Source organism: Neltuma alba, unplaced genomic scaffold, assembly GCF_004799145.2.
Source record: "Neltuma alba isolate B1F8T4 unplaced genomic scaffold, ASM479914v2 tig00002616_pilon, whole genome shotgun sequence".
Lineage (NCBI taxonomy): Eukaryota > Viridiplantae > Streptophyta > Magnoliopsida > Fabales > Fabaceae > Neltuma > Neltuma alba.
This window is the reverse complement of record NW_021632940.1, coordinates 37,895-54,671: the sequence shown is the minus strand read 5'-3', so window position 1 is coordinate 54,671 and position 16,777 is coordinate 37,895. Positions and strand designations below refer to the sequence as shown.

Sequence of the window (16,777 nt, the reverse complement as noted above, 5' to 3'; positions counted from 1 at the left end):
ATATTTATATATTTTGCTACCAAATAAACCTATGGTGATTACATATGTTAAGAAATGATATTTCAATACACATAATTGATGAGAATATTTTAGAAAAAAATAATATCTATTTATTATAAATAATTAGATTGACAAATTTTTTTAAATATTTATAAATTAGTTATCTAACTTATAAATCGGAAGTAATATTATAGTACCCATATTATATTTCTTGAAATTGACACGTCCTCCTATTTTGTATCAATACATCCTCCTATTTTATTATTAGCTAATCCTCTCAAAATATAAATTAAATTAATTCATGTAGTGTGGGTCTATATCTACGCAACATATGCTAAAAAACAATAAGATGCAGATTAACGATAGGAAGAAAGCTAAGGTCCCTGCCTCACGGGGCGAGCCCCTTGACGCGTCCCCCCTTGACCCTGGTGCTCTGTTTAATTTTCCTGATACGTTGAAAGGCCTCGAACCTGAAATCAATCAATCAAATTAAATTGCATGAGAGATATATGTTATCATTAAATTTAACCACAAATATAAATTTTATTATCTAGATTTCTATTATATTTGACTTTCTTTTAGTCTACAACACAAAAGCCTTGACTTCTTCATTATATATATATGTGCATTAATTAATAAAAATTTAGAGAAAACTCACAGTCATAGTCAGCCCATCCAATACGTTGACCAGCCAGATCATAAACAATTATTCTATCTTTTAATACTATATCTGCCAGGAAAAACAACCCAAAAAAAAAAATTGCTACACGAGTACATATATATATCCTAAAAGATAATTAATTTCATGTACCATCTGGCGAAAAGAAAAAAAATAATAATTCCATGAAGTATTGCTATACATAATTAAATAAACTAATTAAAAACAGTACTTGCAATCAGAGTTGGAATTAAAATTTGCAAATTAAATATACCTCCTAAAATAGTGAACGCTTGAGAACCTTCCATTTTCTGAATGCCAATACACCACCCCTTTTCGCCGTCATTCTATATATAACACGTATTTCACCCATCTCAGTAGGAGACCAATACATAAAGGATCACCTTTATACGCTTAACTTTTCGAAAAATGATATGTACATATAATAAAAATAATGAAGCTTGAATTTAATATATACTTACTAAAGTTATGTGAAGTACAAGGTAGTCCTTGGGTTTAAGAACCATAGATGCGCCGCCCGCAAAGTTCAAACTTACGTTAGGGAAAACTTCAGAGATGCTGAACAACACCAAATCATCAAACATACAAAAAGAGACAAATCGAGAGAGAGTCAAGCTCAATTCATCTGTAATACTATCTAAGGTATTTAATATAAGCTCTAGTTTATAGTCCAATCCTAATATATATAAGATCTTAGTTTCTAGTTTAAATTGATCTACAAACTAGAACTTATATTCATGATCGAAAATAGTATATATTAATTTCAGAAAGCAATCAATTGAAAACATGGATGCATAGCCCAGAAAACCTCTTCTTAGCCCAGAAACATTGGGAATATCCATCTGCAACGTAAGTGCCTGTAAGCGATTCTACTGGAGTAGCAGCCGAAATCTGCACATCAAAAGAACATATCAACTTCTTTTTTTTCAAATCAATGAAGAGTTACGTTAAAAAGAGCCTTCAAAATGTGTGTATGAATTTGATACGCATCGATCATTCAGTTCCAGTAAAAACGATATGAAATACGCACCGCGTTGAGGAAGGAGTCGTAAACCACATCAGGAAGGTACGCCATAGTTGTTCCAGAATCAACAACGGTGCCTTGGTTCTCTAATGCTTGTAAAACCGATGAATCAATCTCTAAGTTTTGGCCTTTCACCTCGATGCCCTTGAGGTCTAAATTGTAATGCGTCCTGAAATATATGGGTGTATACACCCACACCGACACACCCAGATCTTTAAAACAACAATAATAATACTGGGTCGTGTATATAACAAGTTGTTGATGAAGATCAAAGTATTATACCTGGAAGGAACGAGAGGAGTAAAAACAATATGGGGGTCCACAATCTCACCAAGAACCAAGGTGCCTCCGCCCTGATCATCTCCTCGGAGGCAGTGAGAGAATACTTTTGGCACCAACCTTTTTGACGAGAGCTGTGATATAACTGAAGTGTCCCCTCGCCCAAATCCTATTATCCCATCCACTCCTCTACTGTTATTCGTCGCCAAGTTTCCCGTCAACTCCGTGCTACATCTGCTCTACATACATAACACAGACAAGGTAACAGTACAGTATATTAATAATTAATGTATGTTTGAAAGAGTAAAAATTACAATGGAGGGTTATTAATTATTATTATGATCATATATACCCGAAGATGACAGGTGAAGATCCGTTGGAAACTGGGGTGGCAAAATGAATGAGATCAGTAACATAGTAACCAGCAGAGGCACTATCATCGGCGTACTGGAATGTGTAAGTGCAGCGATTATTTTTGGAACACATGGCTTCTGGGGACTGATATTCGCTGTTACATATGGAGTCTGTACAAGTTACTGGTGTGTGTGTGGATGATTTCCCAGGATCGAAAGAACTGAGCTCGATCTGTACGCACGTATAACAATTAATGATCTTGATCATGAACATAGAACTATATATTAGTCTACAGCCATCAGAAAACAAAGAAAGAGGAATTCAATTACTTACTTGAAGTTCGGTTTTGTTGGGGCAGCCAGAACAGGAGCTGCAGGTGACCCAGAGAGGGTCGCTGCCTGTGTCTACTTGCAAATGAAAATCTCTTGGGGGAGAACCCAATTGCACCTTTGTATAATAAATCCTGCCGATAAAACATATAATTTATTATGATCGAATTTGGTCCTTTATGTTCTTCGCAAATGAAGTCAATCAATGCATGAAACGTTAAAGGATGAGATAAATACGAACAAACCTCAGATCCCGGGTCAGAAAAGAAAATTTAAGAAAAAAAATTTACCCGGCTCCGTAAGGATCATATGTGCCCTCAAGAGTGAAACCAGTATCATTGGAAGATTGAATCAACCTGCGATGTCTAGCACTGTCCATAGCTTTGAGTTCACTCAATTTCATTTTATTATTCAGCGGAATTGCCCTTTCAAGAGATAGGGTCATCGGAAATAATTCACATGTCACCGTCCTCGTCGTCCGACATAAAAATAATGCAATAATGGCCGCCGTGAGAATCCCTCCCGGAAGAGTCGCCGCCATTTCTAATGGAGGAGTTATATAGATAATCCTCCTTGCTAATTAGCTATTCATATAAAAAATCAGATCTGGAATGATATATATATATATATATATATATATAAATATATATGAGAATGTGAAGCAGAACTTACTCATCATGGCAAAGACTGAGCTTTTGTCTCGCCTTTTTCGTTCTAGTTCCAGATGTCAGATACAGGAGATGCCACATGCATCCTTGGTCTACGTAGAATTTCTATTTTTATGGTAGCATATCCTTTTTTTTTTTTTTTCATTCTTCTCGTTTTCAAAATACAATACAGATTCAAAAATAGTTTTTTGGCTAAAAAAACAGTTTTTTGAATTTTGTCAAATGTAAATAACTTCTTTTTACGAATAAATTCTAAAAGTAAAAAAATTTCATATCTACTAAGTTAAAACTTAAAAAGCTTAATAATTAAATTTATTTTTTTATGCAAATATAACTTAAAAAGCTTAATAATTAAATTTATTTTTTATGCAAATATAATTAAATTTATTTATTGAGCAAGGTGAGCATTTGCAGCTGGTTTTCCGTTTTTGACACATTATGAAGCTTTCTTTCTTTTCTTTTAACTTGACAAACATATTTTCCATGAACTTCGGTTTGTACTTTGTACATTCATATTCAGGGCCTGTTTTATATTTTTTTTATTCATATTAATATTCTGGAAAAATATTTCTTAAAATAAACTTATGTTTGGTATCATATGATGAAGAGGAAAAAAAAAAAGAAGAACATTTCTTTTTTGGTCAAACCTTGTGGCTCTGTTGAACCAAAAAAAATGTGTTGAAGTATGATTAGCTTATTTGTTACTATATCTGGTCCTAATTATAAGAGCTAATTGATTAATTTGAGAAAATTAAGAAGATAAGTTAAATTAATTATATATAATAAATAAATATTTTTTTCTTAAAATATATTTACTAATCAAATGTGTTGGCTAAAACTATTATTATTAGAAATATTACTTAAAAAAATACATAAATATTAGAGACAAAGTCAAATGAGGTCTTATATATATTTAGGACGGGAGGCAGTATTATTTTTTTTTAATTATGTTGCTGTGAGAATTTCAATCCTTTACTTCTATTCATATTTATTCTAATTTTATCATAAATAGTCATCTATTTATTAATACAGAGAAGAAGTTTTTTTTTTTTGGGCGAAAGAAGATTTTTTCCATATTTTCTTGAAAATAAATTTAACACAGGCAAACGCAAGTACATGTTTAGACCTGCTCATCATGAGGGGGAAGGTTTTTGTGCCCCAGAACAAGGGAATTTAAAAGGAGGGGCTTCTTGCATAGCTTCACTTCTTGTCACTGTATCTCACATTCTTTTCTTTTTTTGTTTGTGGGGGAACAACTCACACATTCTTTATTTTCCCGGCAAGAATCGCTCAAGAACCCTAATCTCACCAACGGTTATAGTTCCCGCTAGCGCCAATATTGACTTGTCATCGAAACCCTCCTGTTTAGATAGCTGCTACAGTGCATAGTGGCTTTTGCGTTCTTTGATGGCGGAGGATCGGAACGGTGATGGCAATGAGGTAAGTGATTATACTTCGGAGGACGAAGGCACCGAGGACTACAGACGAGGAGGTTATCACGCCGTTCGAATTGGTGACACTTTCAAAAATGGGTGCTACGTGGCGCAAAGCAAACTCGGCTGGGGTCATTTTTCTACTGTCTGGCTCGCTTGGGATACCCAGAGATCGGTACGTGGACCTCATCAACTTTCTGAAAAAAGTTATTGGAAAAATAAATGATATTGAGCCTAAGCCGATTCTTGCTTTTTAGGCCTGTGCGAAATGTGGCCATCTGGGTGGTAAAGTTTAATGTTTGGGGCAAAATATTTTTCCAAGTTTAATGTGCTTTTTAGTCCATTCTCCCTTTTCCATGGATAGAACCTGTCTTGGTTGAACCTCTTGGCGTCGTTGTTTATATAAGATTTAGAATGGAATTTATGTTGTTTTCTTATATAGGACATCATTTGGTTTCCCGATCTCATGTTAGGAGATAGGCCCTATGTACTTGTGATGATATTGTTTTCAGAACCTAAATAACGCAAGTTCACGATGTAAATTTATTTTGTAGTCCTCTAAACTTTGGAAAATTTCTTTTGTAGCGTTATGTAGCCTTAAAAATTCAAAAGAGTGCCCAGCACTACACCGAAGCTGCAATGGATGAAATAAAGATTCTCAAACAGATTGCTGAAGGGGATTTGGATGACAAGAAAAGTGTCGTTAAGCTTTTGGATCACTTCAAGCATTCAGGACCTAATGGCCAGCATGTGTGTATGGTTTTTGAATTCTTGGGCGATAATCTGCTGACCCTTATAAAGTATAGTGATTACCGGGGGATTCCTATCTCATTGGTTAAAGAAATTTGTTTCCATATTCTGGTGGGATTGGATTACTTGCATCGTGAGCTATCTGTAATACACACAGATTTGAAGCCAGAGAATGTCTTGCTTCTGTCAATGATAGATCCATCCAAAGATCCTAGAAAATCAGGTGTTCCGCTTATCCTTCCAAATACCAAGGATAAGGCCATTTCCAAACATGGGGCCGCAAAAGACAGTAATAGTTCAAAAGGGGATTTGACCAGGAACCAGAAAAAGAAATTGCGGAAAAAGGCTAAAAAGGCTGCTCAAAGTTGTGTTGAGAAGGAGAGTCCCAAGGAAGGTGAAGAGGATTCTAAACCACCTGAAGTAAAAGATTGTGGTGATGATGGGGAACTGATTGTGGAATCTTTTGAAGATAAATCTAGTAGTCTTGTAACCAAAGATGAATCAATTGAACTTGTTGAAACCAAGGACATCCCAAAAGGTATTCATGGTCAACTGAGAGTTAGTCGTTCCATGAAAAAAAAGTTGCTTGCTGCTGTTGATCTTAAATGCAAGCTGGTTGATTTTGGAAATGCCTGTTGGACTTATAAGCAATTCACGAATGATATTCAGACAAGGCAGTATAGGTGTCCTGAGGTTATTCTTGGGTGCAAATATTCAACTCCGGCTGATTTATGGTCTTTTGCTTGCATTTGCTTTGAGCTTTCCACAGGTGATGTTCTTTTTGATCCCCACAGTGGTGACAACTATTCAAGGGATGAGGTAATTCTTCCATTCAAATTGCATTTTTCCTTTTCCTTTTTTCTTTTTCCCAGAACTGGTTTCCTATTGAGCTTTTCTGTTTAAGTATAGAATGCATGTTCCTCTGTTCCGTTCACTTTGTGTTTGCTTGGCTGCCAATTTGCTGTATGCTTCTGTTTCTTGTCATGCTCTTATGGTTGCATAATGACAGTTCCAGGGAAGTTTGCTTCTGTTGCTTTCTTGCTTGCATCATTTTTCTCAACTATGAGCATAGTTGGTAGACTAATTCTTAACTGCGTTTTTTAGTATTTAAGAAAAGAAGCAAAAACCCATCTTTTGATAACATCTTTCTTTCTTGGGACATAGGAAGATTGTTTGAAATATAGATTCATTGATTCAAACAGAGATTTGAAAATTGTCTCGCTTAGTACTGTAGAATTGTTGATTGGATGATGAAAATGTATTTTGGACAGGGCCAATGGTAGACATAGAAGATATGCCCAGTAATTGGTAGAAAATAGAAAATCCCTTACTTAGTCTTTGTAGTATTACTTGTATGTGAAAAATAAAATTGAGTAGGTCTTCCTCTTAAAATGCCTCATACTGTTGAACTTTTAATGTAGGTCTTTTTATTTGATATCTGTGGTGTATGGAGACTAGTTGAGTAAAGAGTGGTTTCTATTCTGACTACAGATTTAAATACTCTGTACTCAACATTCTCTTATGAAAGTTGAAATAAAGCCTTTTCCTCGGAGTCAATACCCATATGCTAACAGATTGCCAGAACACAACTTAAACGTCCCTTCAAAGAAATTTGCTTGTTTCAATGACATTTTGAAATTATAAATCAGCTATACAAAGAACCAAGAGTGGTATTTCTCTGTCTAAAGTTTCCCCACTTTTCATTCATGGGTGAAAGCTTATAGAGTGGTAGGTGAAATGATCACTTGAACTATAATGCTCAGACACCACCTTTCATAAATAACTTCATATATTCTTAAACTTGTTGTCCTTGCTTCATACCTGCTAAAAACGCACAAATCTATACCAGTGGTAAACCTGAACTTTTTACTACGGTTTGATAACAATTTCTTCTGTTTGGATCAATAATTTAAAATGTCGTCGGTGATTGAAATTCAACCTCAGTGAATGGTCTTTTGATGATACTGTACTTCTTACTTTTCAGGATCATTTGGCATTGATGATGGAACTTCTTGGAATGATGCCTCGCAAGGTAGGAATGCTTTTTCTTGCTGAAAAATATCAAAGTTATTTTATTAGTTTGTGTGACCATCATGTGTTCAAGAAACAACGTGGTAGTTTACAGCATTCTTCATTATTGTCAACACTTTAGTTATTCTAATTTGCAAAACTGAAGTAATATTTCCTTTAGATTGCTCTAGGCGGTCGCTATTCTCAAGAGTTTTTTAATAGACATGGTGATTTAAGGCACATCCGCCGGTTGCGTTTCTGGCCTCTTAGTAAGGTGCTGATGGAGAAGTATGATTTTGGTGAGCAAGATGCAAATGACATGGCTGACTTCCTTGTTCCGATGCTTGATTTTACCCCCGAAAAGAGGCCAACAGCTGCTCAGTGCCTTAATCATCCATGGATCTCTGCAGGTCCTCGGACTCTTGAACCCTCAGTGACTACTGTCCAGTCTGATGCCACAGACAAGGTAGTGCCTGAAAAGATGAAGGAAAAGGCTGAGTTGGGGGCAGTTGAAGCTGGTGTGCGGAATATAACTATTGATGGATCTCCAAAGGCACTCAAAGATTTATAGGCTACATGGTTAGCAGAATAGATGCGAAGTAGCGCATGTCATAACAACTCCTGTGGCGCACTATGTTATGGGATTGAGATTCTCTAAATTTCCGAAAGAAGTTTACTGTTTGGAGTCAAAATATAATGGGCTTAATTCCCGCTTATTTCTAACGCGAGTCATATCAATGATCTTTTTCAGAGGAACTTGGATGATCTCAATCCTCGAATGTGGGAGTTATATTTGACTTCACATTTACATAGAATGGACCACGTGAAGAAGGTTTTGATTTTGGTAGCCCGTCATAGGGTGAGGACAACACGACCGCTGCTACGGACTTGTTAGGGGATTGCAGGTTGTCTAGGCCATCACCACATTGAATAGATCTGGCACAGTACGTTTTACAATTTGTTTCTGGAGGTTGAGATGGGAATGCCTCTCCAGATTATTGAGATTTTTTTTTCTTTTACGAATGCTGTGTTTTAAGGCTCTGAGTTGTACTTGAATGCATTTTTCAAAAGTGAAAACCCTGTGAATTTTTGGTATTCTTCTATCCTTAATATAAGATCTATTTAACTAATTTGATTAGATTAAAGAAGTTAGGTAAATTAGTTAATTATAAGAAATATAACGTTTTTTCTAAAATACCATAATCATCTTCCTTAATATTTTTTTTTTCTTCTATTTGATTATGATTGATAGAGTATTTATAGGGATAATTTAAAAAAAATTAATAAATATGAGAAATAAATTCTATATTTAAAGTCAAAATCAACTCAATAATTAAGTCTTATATTAAGAACCAGAAGAGTATGTTGAAAGGTGGCAACCTATTATCCAACTCAAAGCTAATCAGTCATACCACTTTCATTGAGCAGAAATTACACTAAAAGTATGAGGCTGATACTGATAAAAGTTAGTAAATAAACTGTGTTCACACACACACACACAGGCCGTTTAATCCAAATAAACTGTGTTCACACACACATAGAGGCCGTTTAATTCCATAAAAATTAAAAAGAAAGTACTTCCTCCAAATAGCTAAACTGTTCGGTTTAAGAAAAGTATCAAAATTAATTAAAAGCAATAAATAAGTAGAAAATAAATTTTTTATTTTAGATATGTCCTTGTATATAAGTGGGTAGATAAGGTTGAAGAATGGGAAAAATATAACAAGAGAGTATATTAATTAAAATAAAATAGGTAAAATTTTATTTAATGTTTAGACAAATTTATTGTGAATCTTATAAATAGAAACGAATTAATTTGAAAATTTAGATATCATAAATTACGGAGGAAACATGAGAACGTAAAGTATCATTAAGGACAGGGACTCCATGGACTCTGAGATGGTGCTCCATTTCAGAACGCAGTACACTGTTTTTAGGGCAAAGGCATATGATGCATAATCTTCACAATAATTTTCTTCTTTATGACTGATTTTATTCAATTCATTCATTGATCACGAATGTTACAGCCATAGTCAGCTCCACGAATAAATAAGCATTGGCTAATACAGACGCTAAAAAATACAACCCAGGGATACGAGTCACGTGAATCCTGTCACGTGATCTCATGACCATTTTGAATAACCCTTGTGTACAATGACCGCATATGTCGAGCGCTGAATTATTCTGTTTTTTGGATGATGCCTGCCAAATGAATTGGATTCCCTTCAGATATCGAAGAGTTAATACTGTCTGGAACTACGTGCAATGCAGGGAGCCCATAGTTTAGTTGCTTAGATATCTTGGAACTTGGGTCAAGACAATACTTGGATAATATATCATTAGAGAATTTCCACAGCTCTCCATCAAATACTAAATAAATAATATGAGAAAGAAAATAATTTCTTTTTTTAGAAGTATTGCAAGGAAATAAGATAAAAACAAATAGACATTGGTACCCGAGTTTGAAGTTTCTTCCGGTCAAAGTATTTTCCTTGCCTTGAGATAGTAATACACAAGGAAAAAACCAATAACCGCGCCAACTATAATCCCACCTGTTGTCAGCCAAAAGGCAAACTGCAACAAACCCAAAAATGTGGTAATTTAACGAAGTTTTATATTGAACAATGTCCAAGAAGAACGAAAACAAGACATGCAGGTAATAAGACAGCAAACCATATCTCACCACATGTTCTTCAAGATATGACTTAAGGTTCATGCCAAATATACCTGAAATCAAGAAAGTTTATCATAGTATCAGGCAAGGTGCATAATACCTTCCCAGCTATAAACCAGTTCTATGCACTTGACTTTTATATTCATATCTTATTGACAGATATGAAATTTGCATGACATTGAAGGGAAAGCTCGAGTAATCGAGATGGCTCCAAGCTTTTCCTTAGTAACAAATTCCGTTCAAAACCGTATTGAGTAATGAGTAGCTTCCATGCTCACAAGACATTAAATGTAAGGCATAATTCACATGATTTGAAGGTTGAATCAGAAATTAGTAACATGAGAAGTCCCCTTCCTCACTCGTTGTCAGAAGTTTTATGATTACTACAAACAAGATTTGCATATAATGCTTGGCAGGCTTGGCTTCTTTCAGCAAAAAGGAGCCTCTTGAAAACGAAAACAAAGAGATGCAAAAAATAACATTTAGAAAAGTCCGAAAATTGGATGTGACACTTCAACGAATCTCTACTTTTCTACATCTTAGCAGTCGCAGAGAACAACTTAAGTTTCACCAGTAACTCTCGCGCTCTGTTAAAGCTAAGCTTGCCTTAGCTTCAGCTTCTGACATCTAGAAGTCCTTTACAGTTCACCACATCAAAATAACTACGTTGCATTAAGATTATGACAGTAGCAACTTATTATTGCATGTAACTTGGTTGTCAAACAAGGCACTAAGTTCATATATTTCAGACATAGCTGCTGATAAAAGAAATGATAAAATAACTATACCGGCAACTAGGGCACCGACTGCCACACAGAATGTCCCAACCTGAAGAAGCAGCTCTACTCTGCTAACCTCAAGCCTCCGTGAGCTGATAAAAGAAGATAATTTATTAAAAATAACCGGATTATAAACAAAGTCTCTTGATATTTTTTCAAGCAGCTAAACTAAACTATGGCATCTCCTGTATGCATGAGCTCTTAGGAGAACTTGTGTTCCATCATTTTACGAAGTTGGCAGACAAGATTTTGTGCATTCTTTCTTGGATTACTTCTAAATAATGAATTTTAAAATCTATATTGATGTCCGGGCTAGTTTGCAACCCTTGTATATGAATATATCATATCATGTTTTGATTTAAATAATAACGCTAATTTTTAAGCTTACTCCAGATGTACAGGGTTAACTTTAGAGCCCATTCTATTGCATCCAAAGTTAGTCAACCATATCAAAAACTGAGGAATACAAGCACAGTCGCTAGCATAAGTTCACCTTCAGAAGAACAATAAAGTATCAGTTTATTTTGTGAAATCATATTGTTGCTATTTCAGATATGAAGCACTTCTCTTTCTGGCGTAAATAATTAAACATCGAATGAACAACTAAGCAATCCTCCAGATGAGGGAAGATGGTTCTGGCAGGTTGACTTTGTTCGCTTTTAGCTATTAAGATCAATTTTCAAAATTGTCTCTCAATAACCCGATGATACAGCAAGCGTATCTCACAGGAACAATCCCCCGGGGAGGGGGGGGTGGCGCTCTGCTACCACAGCCCCCCCAACCAAAAAAAAAAAAAAAAAACACACATGCGCGCACACTCAAAGATTCAAACCTCAAATTGACAGCTATAGAATCTTCCATTTCCCTCGCAGAATCAAGAAGCCTTTCAGCTTGACCATGACAAGATTCACATCTGCAATGTAACAAGGTAAATAAGTCAACTTTGAGATAAAAATCGTTGTTTAATATATGAATCTCCTGTAATTACTGGTAGTACATAGAATATTAAAATTAAAATATCAACAAAAACAAATGATTTTTTGTTTTAATATGTTTTCCGGCATGAAATAATGGACCAATATCAGTATTAATCCTCAGAATTGGACCAAAAATAAGGGGAAAAAACTCAAGTCCACACAATCAAAATAAGTAGTTCTCTCTAAGAATAACCTCTGAAGATAATTTTCCAGAAGCATCTCAATTTCTTCCTCTTCTTCTGCAGATAATGAGGAAAAAGAAGCAAATGAGACTATGTGACAGGTCATTTGAGAGTCAGGATCTGTATTGGAAGACTTCAAATAGCTTACCCTCAGCAATCTGCTTTTCTAAGGGCACTGAGCACTCCACAACATCACTTCCTCTCTTAAGAATGCAATTTCTTCCCATAATACATATACGGCGTATTTCATGAGGGTCTTCCAGAAGATCAAGCAGCATTTGTCTGAGAGCTCCTGCTCTGGAACCTAACTCAACCTACCAATTTGACAGAGAAGCAAATATATAACTATATGGCATTTCCAGTACCACCAAATATTGTAAATTTATTGGAAGAGAACTTCCAACATACCAAAGTTTGTTTACTAATACGTAGTTGCTCCAATATGTCACCGGTTAATCGATTAGGCAAGACCTCAAGAAGAGCTTGAACCTGGAGCGAAAAGGAAGTAGGATTGGGGGGGGGGGGGAGAGGCGCACAGAGATAGAAAGAGTTGAAGAAACTTGTGAGTCAAATCAGGATATTAAATTAGAGACAGAAAAAAAATCTTCGCCCAGAATTAAAATGAAAAAGATAAATCAAATAAGTAAATATCTTGATGAGAAAGAGTTCCCCATTCACGCATAGACTATACTTATAGAATCTTATTAAATGACTGGAGATCAACAGAAGATGATGCTTTGAAGACCTAATGAAATGCGAGGACAAAGATAGTCAGAGGAAGATATCGCACTAAAAGTAGTAAAGCTGAGGAATTCCCATGACATTTGGTTCATAGGTAGGTTTACAAACAACTATTTGTCAAAGTCAAGGTAAATCTATTAAGTTAAAAAAGTAACATGCTTGGGACCAGCGCGGGCATACAATGGACCAGCATAAATATATTCAGTCACTCACTATGTTTACATACTCACACGGGGTTCTAAATCCATTAATCTCTGCTCTAACCGCTGTATTCTTGATAGCAACGCTGCTTCAACAACCTGAAAGTTTGACCAAATGACGAAGGGAAAAACAGTTCACAACCATATTTCTACGATGAGAAGTCTAATCGGATGTGTCAACAGATTTGGAAAATGAAAATAAAGCCAAAGGTCTCGCACCAATGTGGCAGGTATAGGCATGCCCATTTAACAATTGACGTTCAAATTGATGAGAGCACCTTCTTTAAGGAATCTTATTTTTCCCCTTAACTAGAGAAGGCATATAACATGACATAAATAGTATGCCTTAAGCTTAAAGACTTGGAGTAACCATCTGAAAATCTAAATTATTAAAGGACCTCTGTGGTTTTTCCTTTCGCCACCCAATCTTATCAAAGGCATGCCTATTGTTTTCATTACTTCCATCAATGTCCTCCTCAGCTATTCTTTCTTCTTATTGGATCGAGTTCATTTTGGCCTTGAGTATTGGCTTTGTCACCATTTAATGTCATTATGCCCAATCCTTTTTTCTTGAAGTTACCATTTTCTTTCGCATAATTTCTTGTTCAGTAACATTTCAATCCAAAGGTTTCAGTCACTAGTAAAAAGCATATTAGTAGTTTTACTGATGACTCTGATGTCATGTCAAAAACTATTTGAACATAAACCAATTTAGCAAAGACCCATGAACAGCTTTAGTAATATCTCTGTTCTTTAACAATCTTTAGTTCGCCACCACTTATTCCATCCTTCGTTGTATTCCTTAACATCTTCAATTATTGCTACCTCTACCAGGGCTTGGGCCACAATTATGAACCCAAAAACAATGTTTATACTTTTTTTATCATTATGAAATCAACCAAAAAAGGGCCAGCAGTAGATTTCAAGTAATTTCAGCTATCAATTCCGAGGATTCTCCAGTAAAATAAAATCAGTAGTATGTATATCAGTGTTTCTATACAACCGCCTTCAAATGCCCAACTACAGGGAAGCTTGAACATATGTTGGACAGCCACGGGAATGTAAAATGCCATGCTCTTCAGGTTTGTTTCACCCAATTGCTTTCTCAGAAGGACCAAATAAACAAACTACGCTTTATTCCATGGGACTAGGATTGAGATATTTCCCATCCTTCCCAAGTACTTGTCATCTGATATTACTTCTGCTCCCTCTCAACCTCTTCCTCTCCTGCCGCTAAAAGTAAAGCTCTTTCACTTTCACATGCAAGCATAAAACCGCAAATCCAAATAAGATAAAGAAAAGACTACTTGCCAGGTATACCACGCCTCTTCTAACATATTTGACAATGACGGTTGTGCTAACTTGCAAAACTACACTTGTGGCACTTACATTGAGCGGAAGTCCAAAGTAAATATAGCACTAGTGCAATAGAGTTCATCAAACTCAGTACACGTGATACGTATTTTAGACTAACCTCAAGCTCGAACGGCATAGACGGCCCACCATTGCCATTCTTTGAGTTCAACCGAGGCAGCAATGACTCAAGAAAAGCTTTCCCACCTTTACTGATTTAACATAAAAAGATGCAGAAAGTTGCGTTTAGTTCATTTGATACATTGTTATAGAATTAAGATAAAGAAGCAGCACGCAACTATACCGATTATAGTCAAAAATAAGTACACGCTCTTGCATTGCAATTGCTCGCAATGAACCCAGATTTAGAAGCAGAGCATACTCACGGACCTGATACATGAAGTAGAATATTGCAAAGATCACAAAACACTATAGATGATCAGTAATATACACTAGAGATTGCATAATTGTCTTTGCCAGAAAACAAGGAACTAATAAACTTTCGAGAACGAAAAAATGTTGCCATTATAAATTGGTAACAAGAAATGTCTGATGACCATAAATCATTTCATTTTTAGGAGCCGTGAAAATTGTGACTGAGTTTTGACTAATAACACTAATGACACCATATCAGGGAACGGCTCAACAAAAGCTTTTCTGTCTGCCTTCGTAATTAAATTAGTGAATATGTAAACATTGCCACTCTCCATCACTTCTGGTTTAGAACGGAATCTTACTTTCCATTTTACTTATTTATTTGCTTGATTGTACTTAGAAACTCCTACATTGCATGAGTGCAAACTAAAGTAAGAGAACGAAGCTCAAATGTTCAAATTCCATTTTTACTTTAATGTAATGCAACACATATATGCCAGGACGAAGACAAACCATGCGAATTACCAACTAGTTGTAGACTAAAAACAGGAAGAAGGCTCCGTAAGCATTTTCAAGAAAGTACTATACAACGGCACACATCTTCCATTGGAAAAAAATTTTAAATATAAAATAAATATAGCAATGAGTAACAATAATGAGTATCTAGTTATTAAATAATACCTAATTCATCTTATCATTAGAGCAGTGCTGACTAAATAACGCAATGGAACTTAAAACTCTAATCGATGGAAATTACTCAAGTAAGACACACAACATTTTACCAGGAGATGGTGGAATATTATAAAAAAAATTATACCAGCAACGAAGGCATTGAATTCGTCAAAAACAATGATGGATCCACACTTCGAATGTCTCTTGGACGAAGACCTGATAATTAATAGCATATAAGACAATACAGTATAAATAAGAAGACCAAATTAATTTTAGGAGGTCTACTGAATTCTATAGGCATGGAAAGAGGCAGCAAATTATTGTGGGACAGCGAAAGAGAAGTGGAAAGGACATGAGGTAGGCTGCAAACATCAAAGAGAAATGTTTATGCGACATGCACTACGGAAAGCACCTCAATATAAGCATAACATTGAACATGATAGACAACTAGCTGCATGGGGTCTTTACAAGTCTAGTCATGAAAATTTAGTTACCACTCATCCTTAACAGTTCTCTCCTGTTGATTTTTCTGGTTGATACCGCCCCATTTGACTTTACTTCTACAACCTTAGAAATTTGAATATAACAAAGTAAGAGATAATGAGTAAACAACAATGATACGGGGAAAATGAACGCCACGATTGAAGTGATGGAACGGGGTAACAGAACCAAACCTCATAAACTGGTTCCCGAATTCCCAAGGAGACAGAATCACCAAACGCGGTGGTCGCAGTTCTCTGGGATAGGGAGTCAACCCGCCCATTATTGGCACCAGAAATCTGGCTGCGAGCATCATTCTCCTCGTCTCTGCCCTCAGTATCGGAATCTGAAACAACAGTTTCCGCTTCAGTCCACTGCTTATCCTCCGTGGATTTGCTGAAGCATCCGAGTGTGAGCCTCAAAGTCTTGGCCGTCAACGTGATGTTTCTCCGGCGAACTAGAGTCGAAGTGGGCCATAGCGTTTCACAGGAGTGAGGTCCGGTGAGATCGGAGAAGATATCAAAGTTGGTGCTAGACCGAAAAAGCAGATGGTTAGGCCAAGTTAAAGCCATGTTCTGGTATGGCTTGTGATGTTCATGAATGTATTGTAACAGGAAATTCGAATGGGAAGAAGGGAGCTTGGAGCCTGGGCCCTGGGGGAGTCTCGCTCTGCAGCAATGAAAAATTGTCTATTCTGGATAAAGCATAATAATATTAATTAATTAATTCATGCTGTGCAATTTAAAGCACACGTGTTTGTGAAAAATATGTGTGTGGCTGAAATTTGACTGCTACGTAACTTTGCTCTCAGCCCACTC

The 16,777-nt window shown here is 35.9% G+C and overlaps 3 protein-coding genes across 5 annotated transcripts; 1 reads left to right on the top strand and 2 right to left on the bottom strand.

The window, feature by feature from the left end:
* Positions 1 to 1,453: 1,453 nt before the first annotated feature.
* LOC114733835 (aspartic proteinase-like protein 2) lies at positions 1,454 to 3,206 on the bottom strand. The gene is made up of 6 exons (XM_028921338.1): positions 2,956 to 3,206; positions 2,670 to 2,799; positions 2,335 to 2,567; positions 1,986 to 2,216; positions 1,710 to 1,872; positions 1,454 to 1,570 (listed from the first exon to the last, which is right to left on the bottom strand). Exons 1-6 carry the CDS (start codon positions 3,204 to 3,206, stop codon positions 1,454 to 1,456), a joined length of 1,125 nt encoding a protein of 374 aa, XP_028777171.1.
* A 1,463-nt stretch (positions 3,207 to 4,669) lies between these two features.
* Positions 4,670 to 8,416, top strand: LOC114733810 (SRSF protein kinase 1-like). The gene is made up of 4 exons (XM_028921314.1): positions 4,670 to 4,941; positions 5,352 to 6,335; positions 7,501 to 7,548; positions 7,708 to 8,416. The coding sequence occupies exons 1-4, from the start codon at positions 4,741 to 4,743 to the stop codon at positions 8,095 to 8,097; spliced, it is 1,623 nt and encodes a 540-aa protein (XP_028777147.1). The 5' UTR covers positions 4,670 to 4,740; the 3' UTR covers positions 8,098 to 8,416.
* Positions 8,417 to 9,475: 1,059 nt separating this feature from the next.
* LOC114733904 (magnesium transporter MRS2-11, chloroplastic) lies at positions 9,476 to 16,634 on the bottom strand. 3 transcript variants are annotated; one of them, XM_028921402.1, is made up of 14 exons: positions 16,154 to 16,634; positions 15,974 to 16,046; positions 15,625 to 15,695; positions 14,737 to 14,822; positions 14,554 to 14,644; positions 13,110 to 13,178; positions 12,547 to 12,627; positions 12,287 to 12,452; positions 12,150 to 12,195; positions 11,812 to 11,892; positions 10,989 to 11,071; positions 10,210 to 10,253; positions 9,983 to 10,100; positions 9,476 to 9,782 (listed from the first exon to the last, which is right to left on the bottom strand). In XM_028921402.1, exons 1-13 carry the CDS (start codon positions 16,529 to 16,531, stop codon positions 10,005 to 10,007), a joined length of 1,365 nt encoding a protein of 454 aa, XP_028777235.1. In that variant the 5' UTR covers positions 16,532 to 16,634; the 3' UTR covers positions 9,476 to 9,782; positions 9,983 to 10,004. The 3 variants fall into 3 exon arrangements, with proteins under 3 accessions (XP_028777235.1, XP_028777229.1, XP_028777241.1); XM_028921396.1 differs by having other exon boundaries at positions 9,476 to 9,728; XM_028921408.1 differs by lacking the exon at positions 13,110 to 13,178 and having other exon boundaries at positions 9,476 to 9,728.
* Between the last annotated feature and the right edge of the window lie 143 nt (positions 16,635 to 16,777).

Excerpts from the sequence above, each read along its gene's own strand:
- LOC114733835 (XM_028921338.1), bottom strand. The coding sequence starts at position 3,206 with ATGGCGGCGACTCTTCCGGGAGGGATTCTCACGGCGGCCATTATTGCA. Across the intron at positions 2,800-2,955 it reads TATGATCCTTACGGAGCCGG|GATTTATTATACAAAGGTGC; the intron begins GTAAATTTTTTT and ends TTTTATCGGCAG. Across the intron at positions 2,217-2,334 it reads TCTTCACCTGTCATCTTCGG|ATGTAGCACGGAGTTGACGG; the intron begins GTATATATGATC and ends TATGTAGAGCAG.
- LOC114733810 (XM_028921314.1), top strand. The coding sequence starts at position 4,741 with ATGGCGGAGGATCGGAACGGTGATGGCAATGAGGTAAGTGATTATACT. Across the intron at positions 4,942-5,351 it reads CTTGGGATACCCAGAGATCG|CGTTATGTAGCCTTAAAAAT; the intron begins GTACGTGGACCT and ends TTTCTTTTGTAG. Across the intron at positions 7,549-7,707 it reads TTGGAATGATGCCTCGCAAG|ATTGCTCTAGGCGGTCGCTA; the intron begins GTAGGAATGCTT and ends TATTTCCTTTAG.
- LOC114733904 (XM_028921402.1), bottom strand. The coding sequence starts at position 16,531 with ATGGCTTTAACTTGGCCTAACCATCTGCTTTTTCGGTCTAGCACCAAC. Across the intron at positions 16,047-16,153 it reads TTCGGGAACCAGTTTATGAG|GTTGTAGAAGTAAAGTCAAA; the intron begins GTTTGGTTCTGT and ends CAAATTTCTAAG. Across the intron at positions 12,453-12,546 it reads GTATTAGTAAACAAACTTTG|GTTGAGTTAGGTTCCAGAGC; the intron begins GTATGTTGGAAG and ends TCAAATTGGTAG.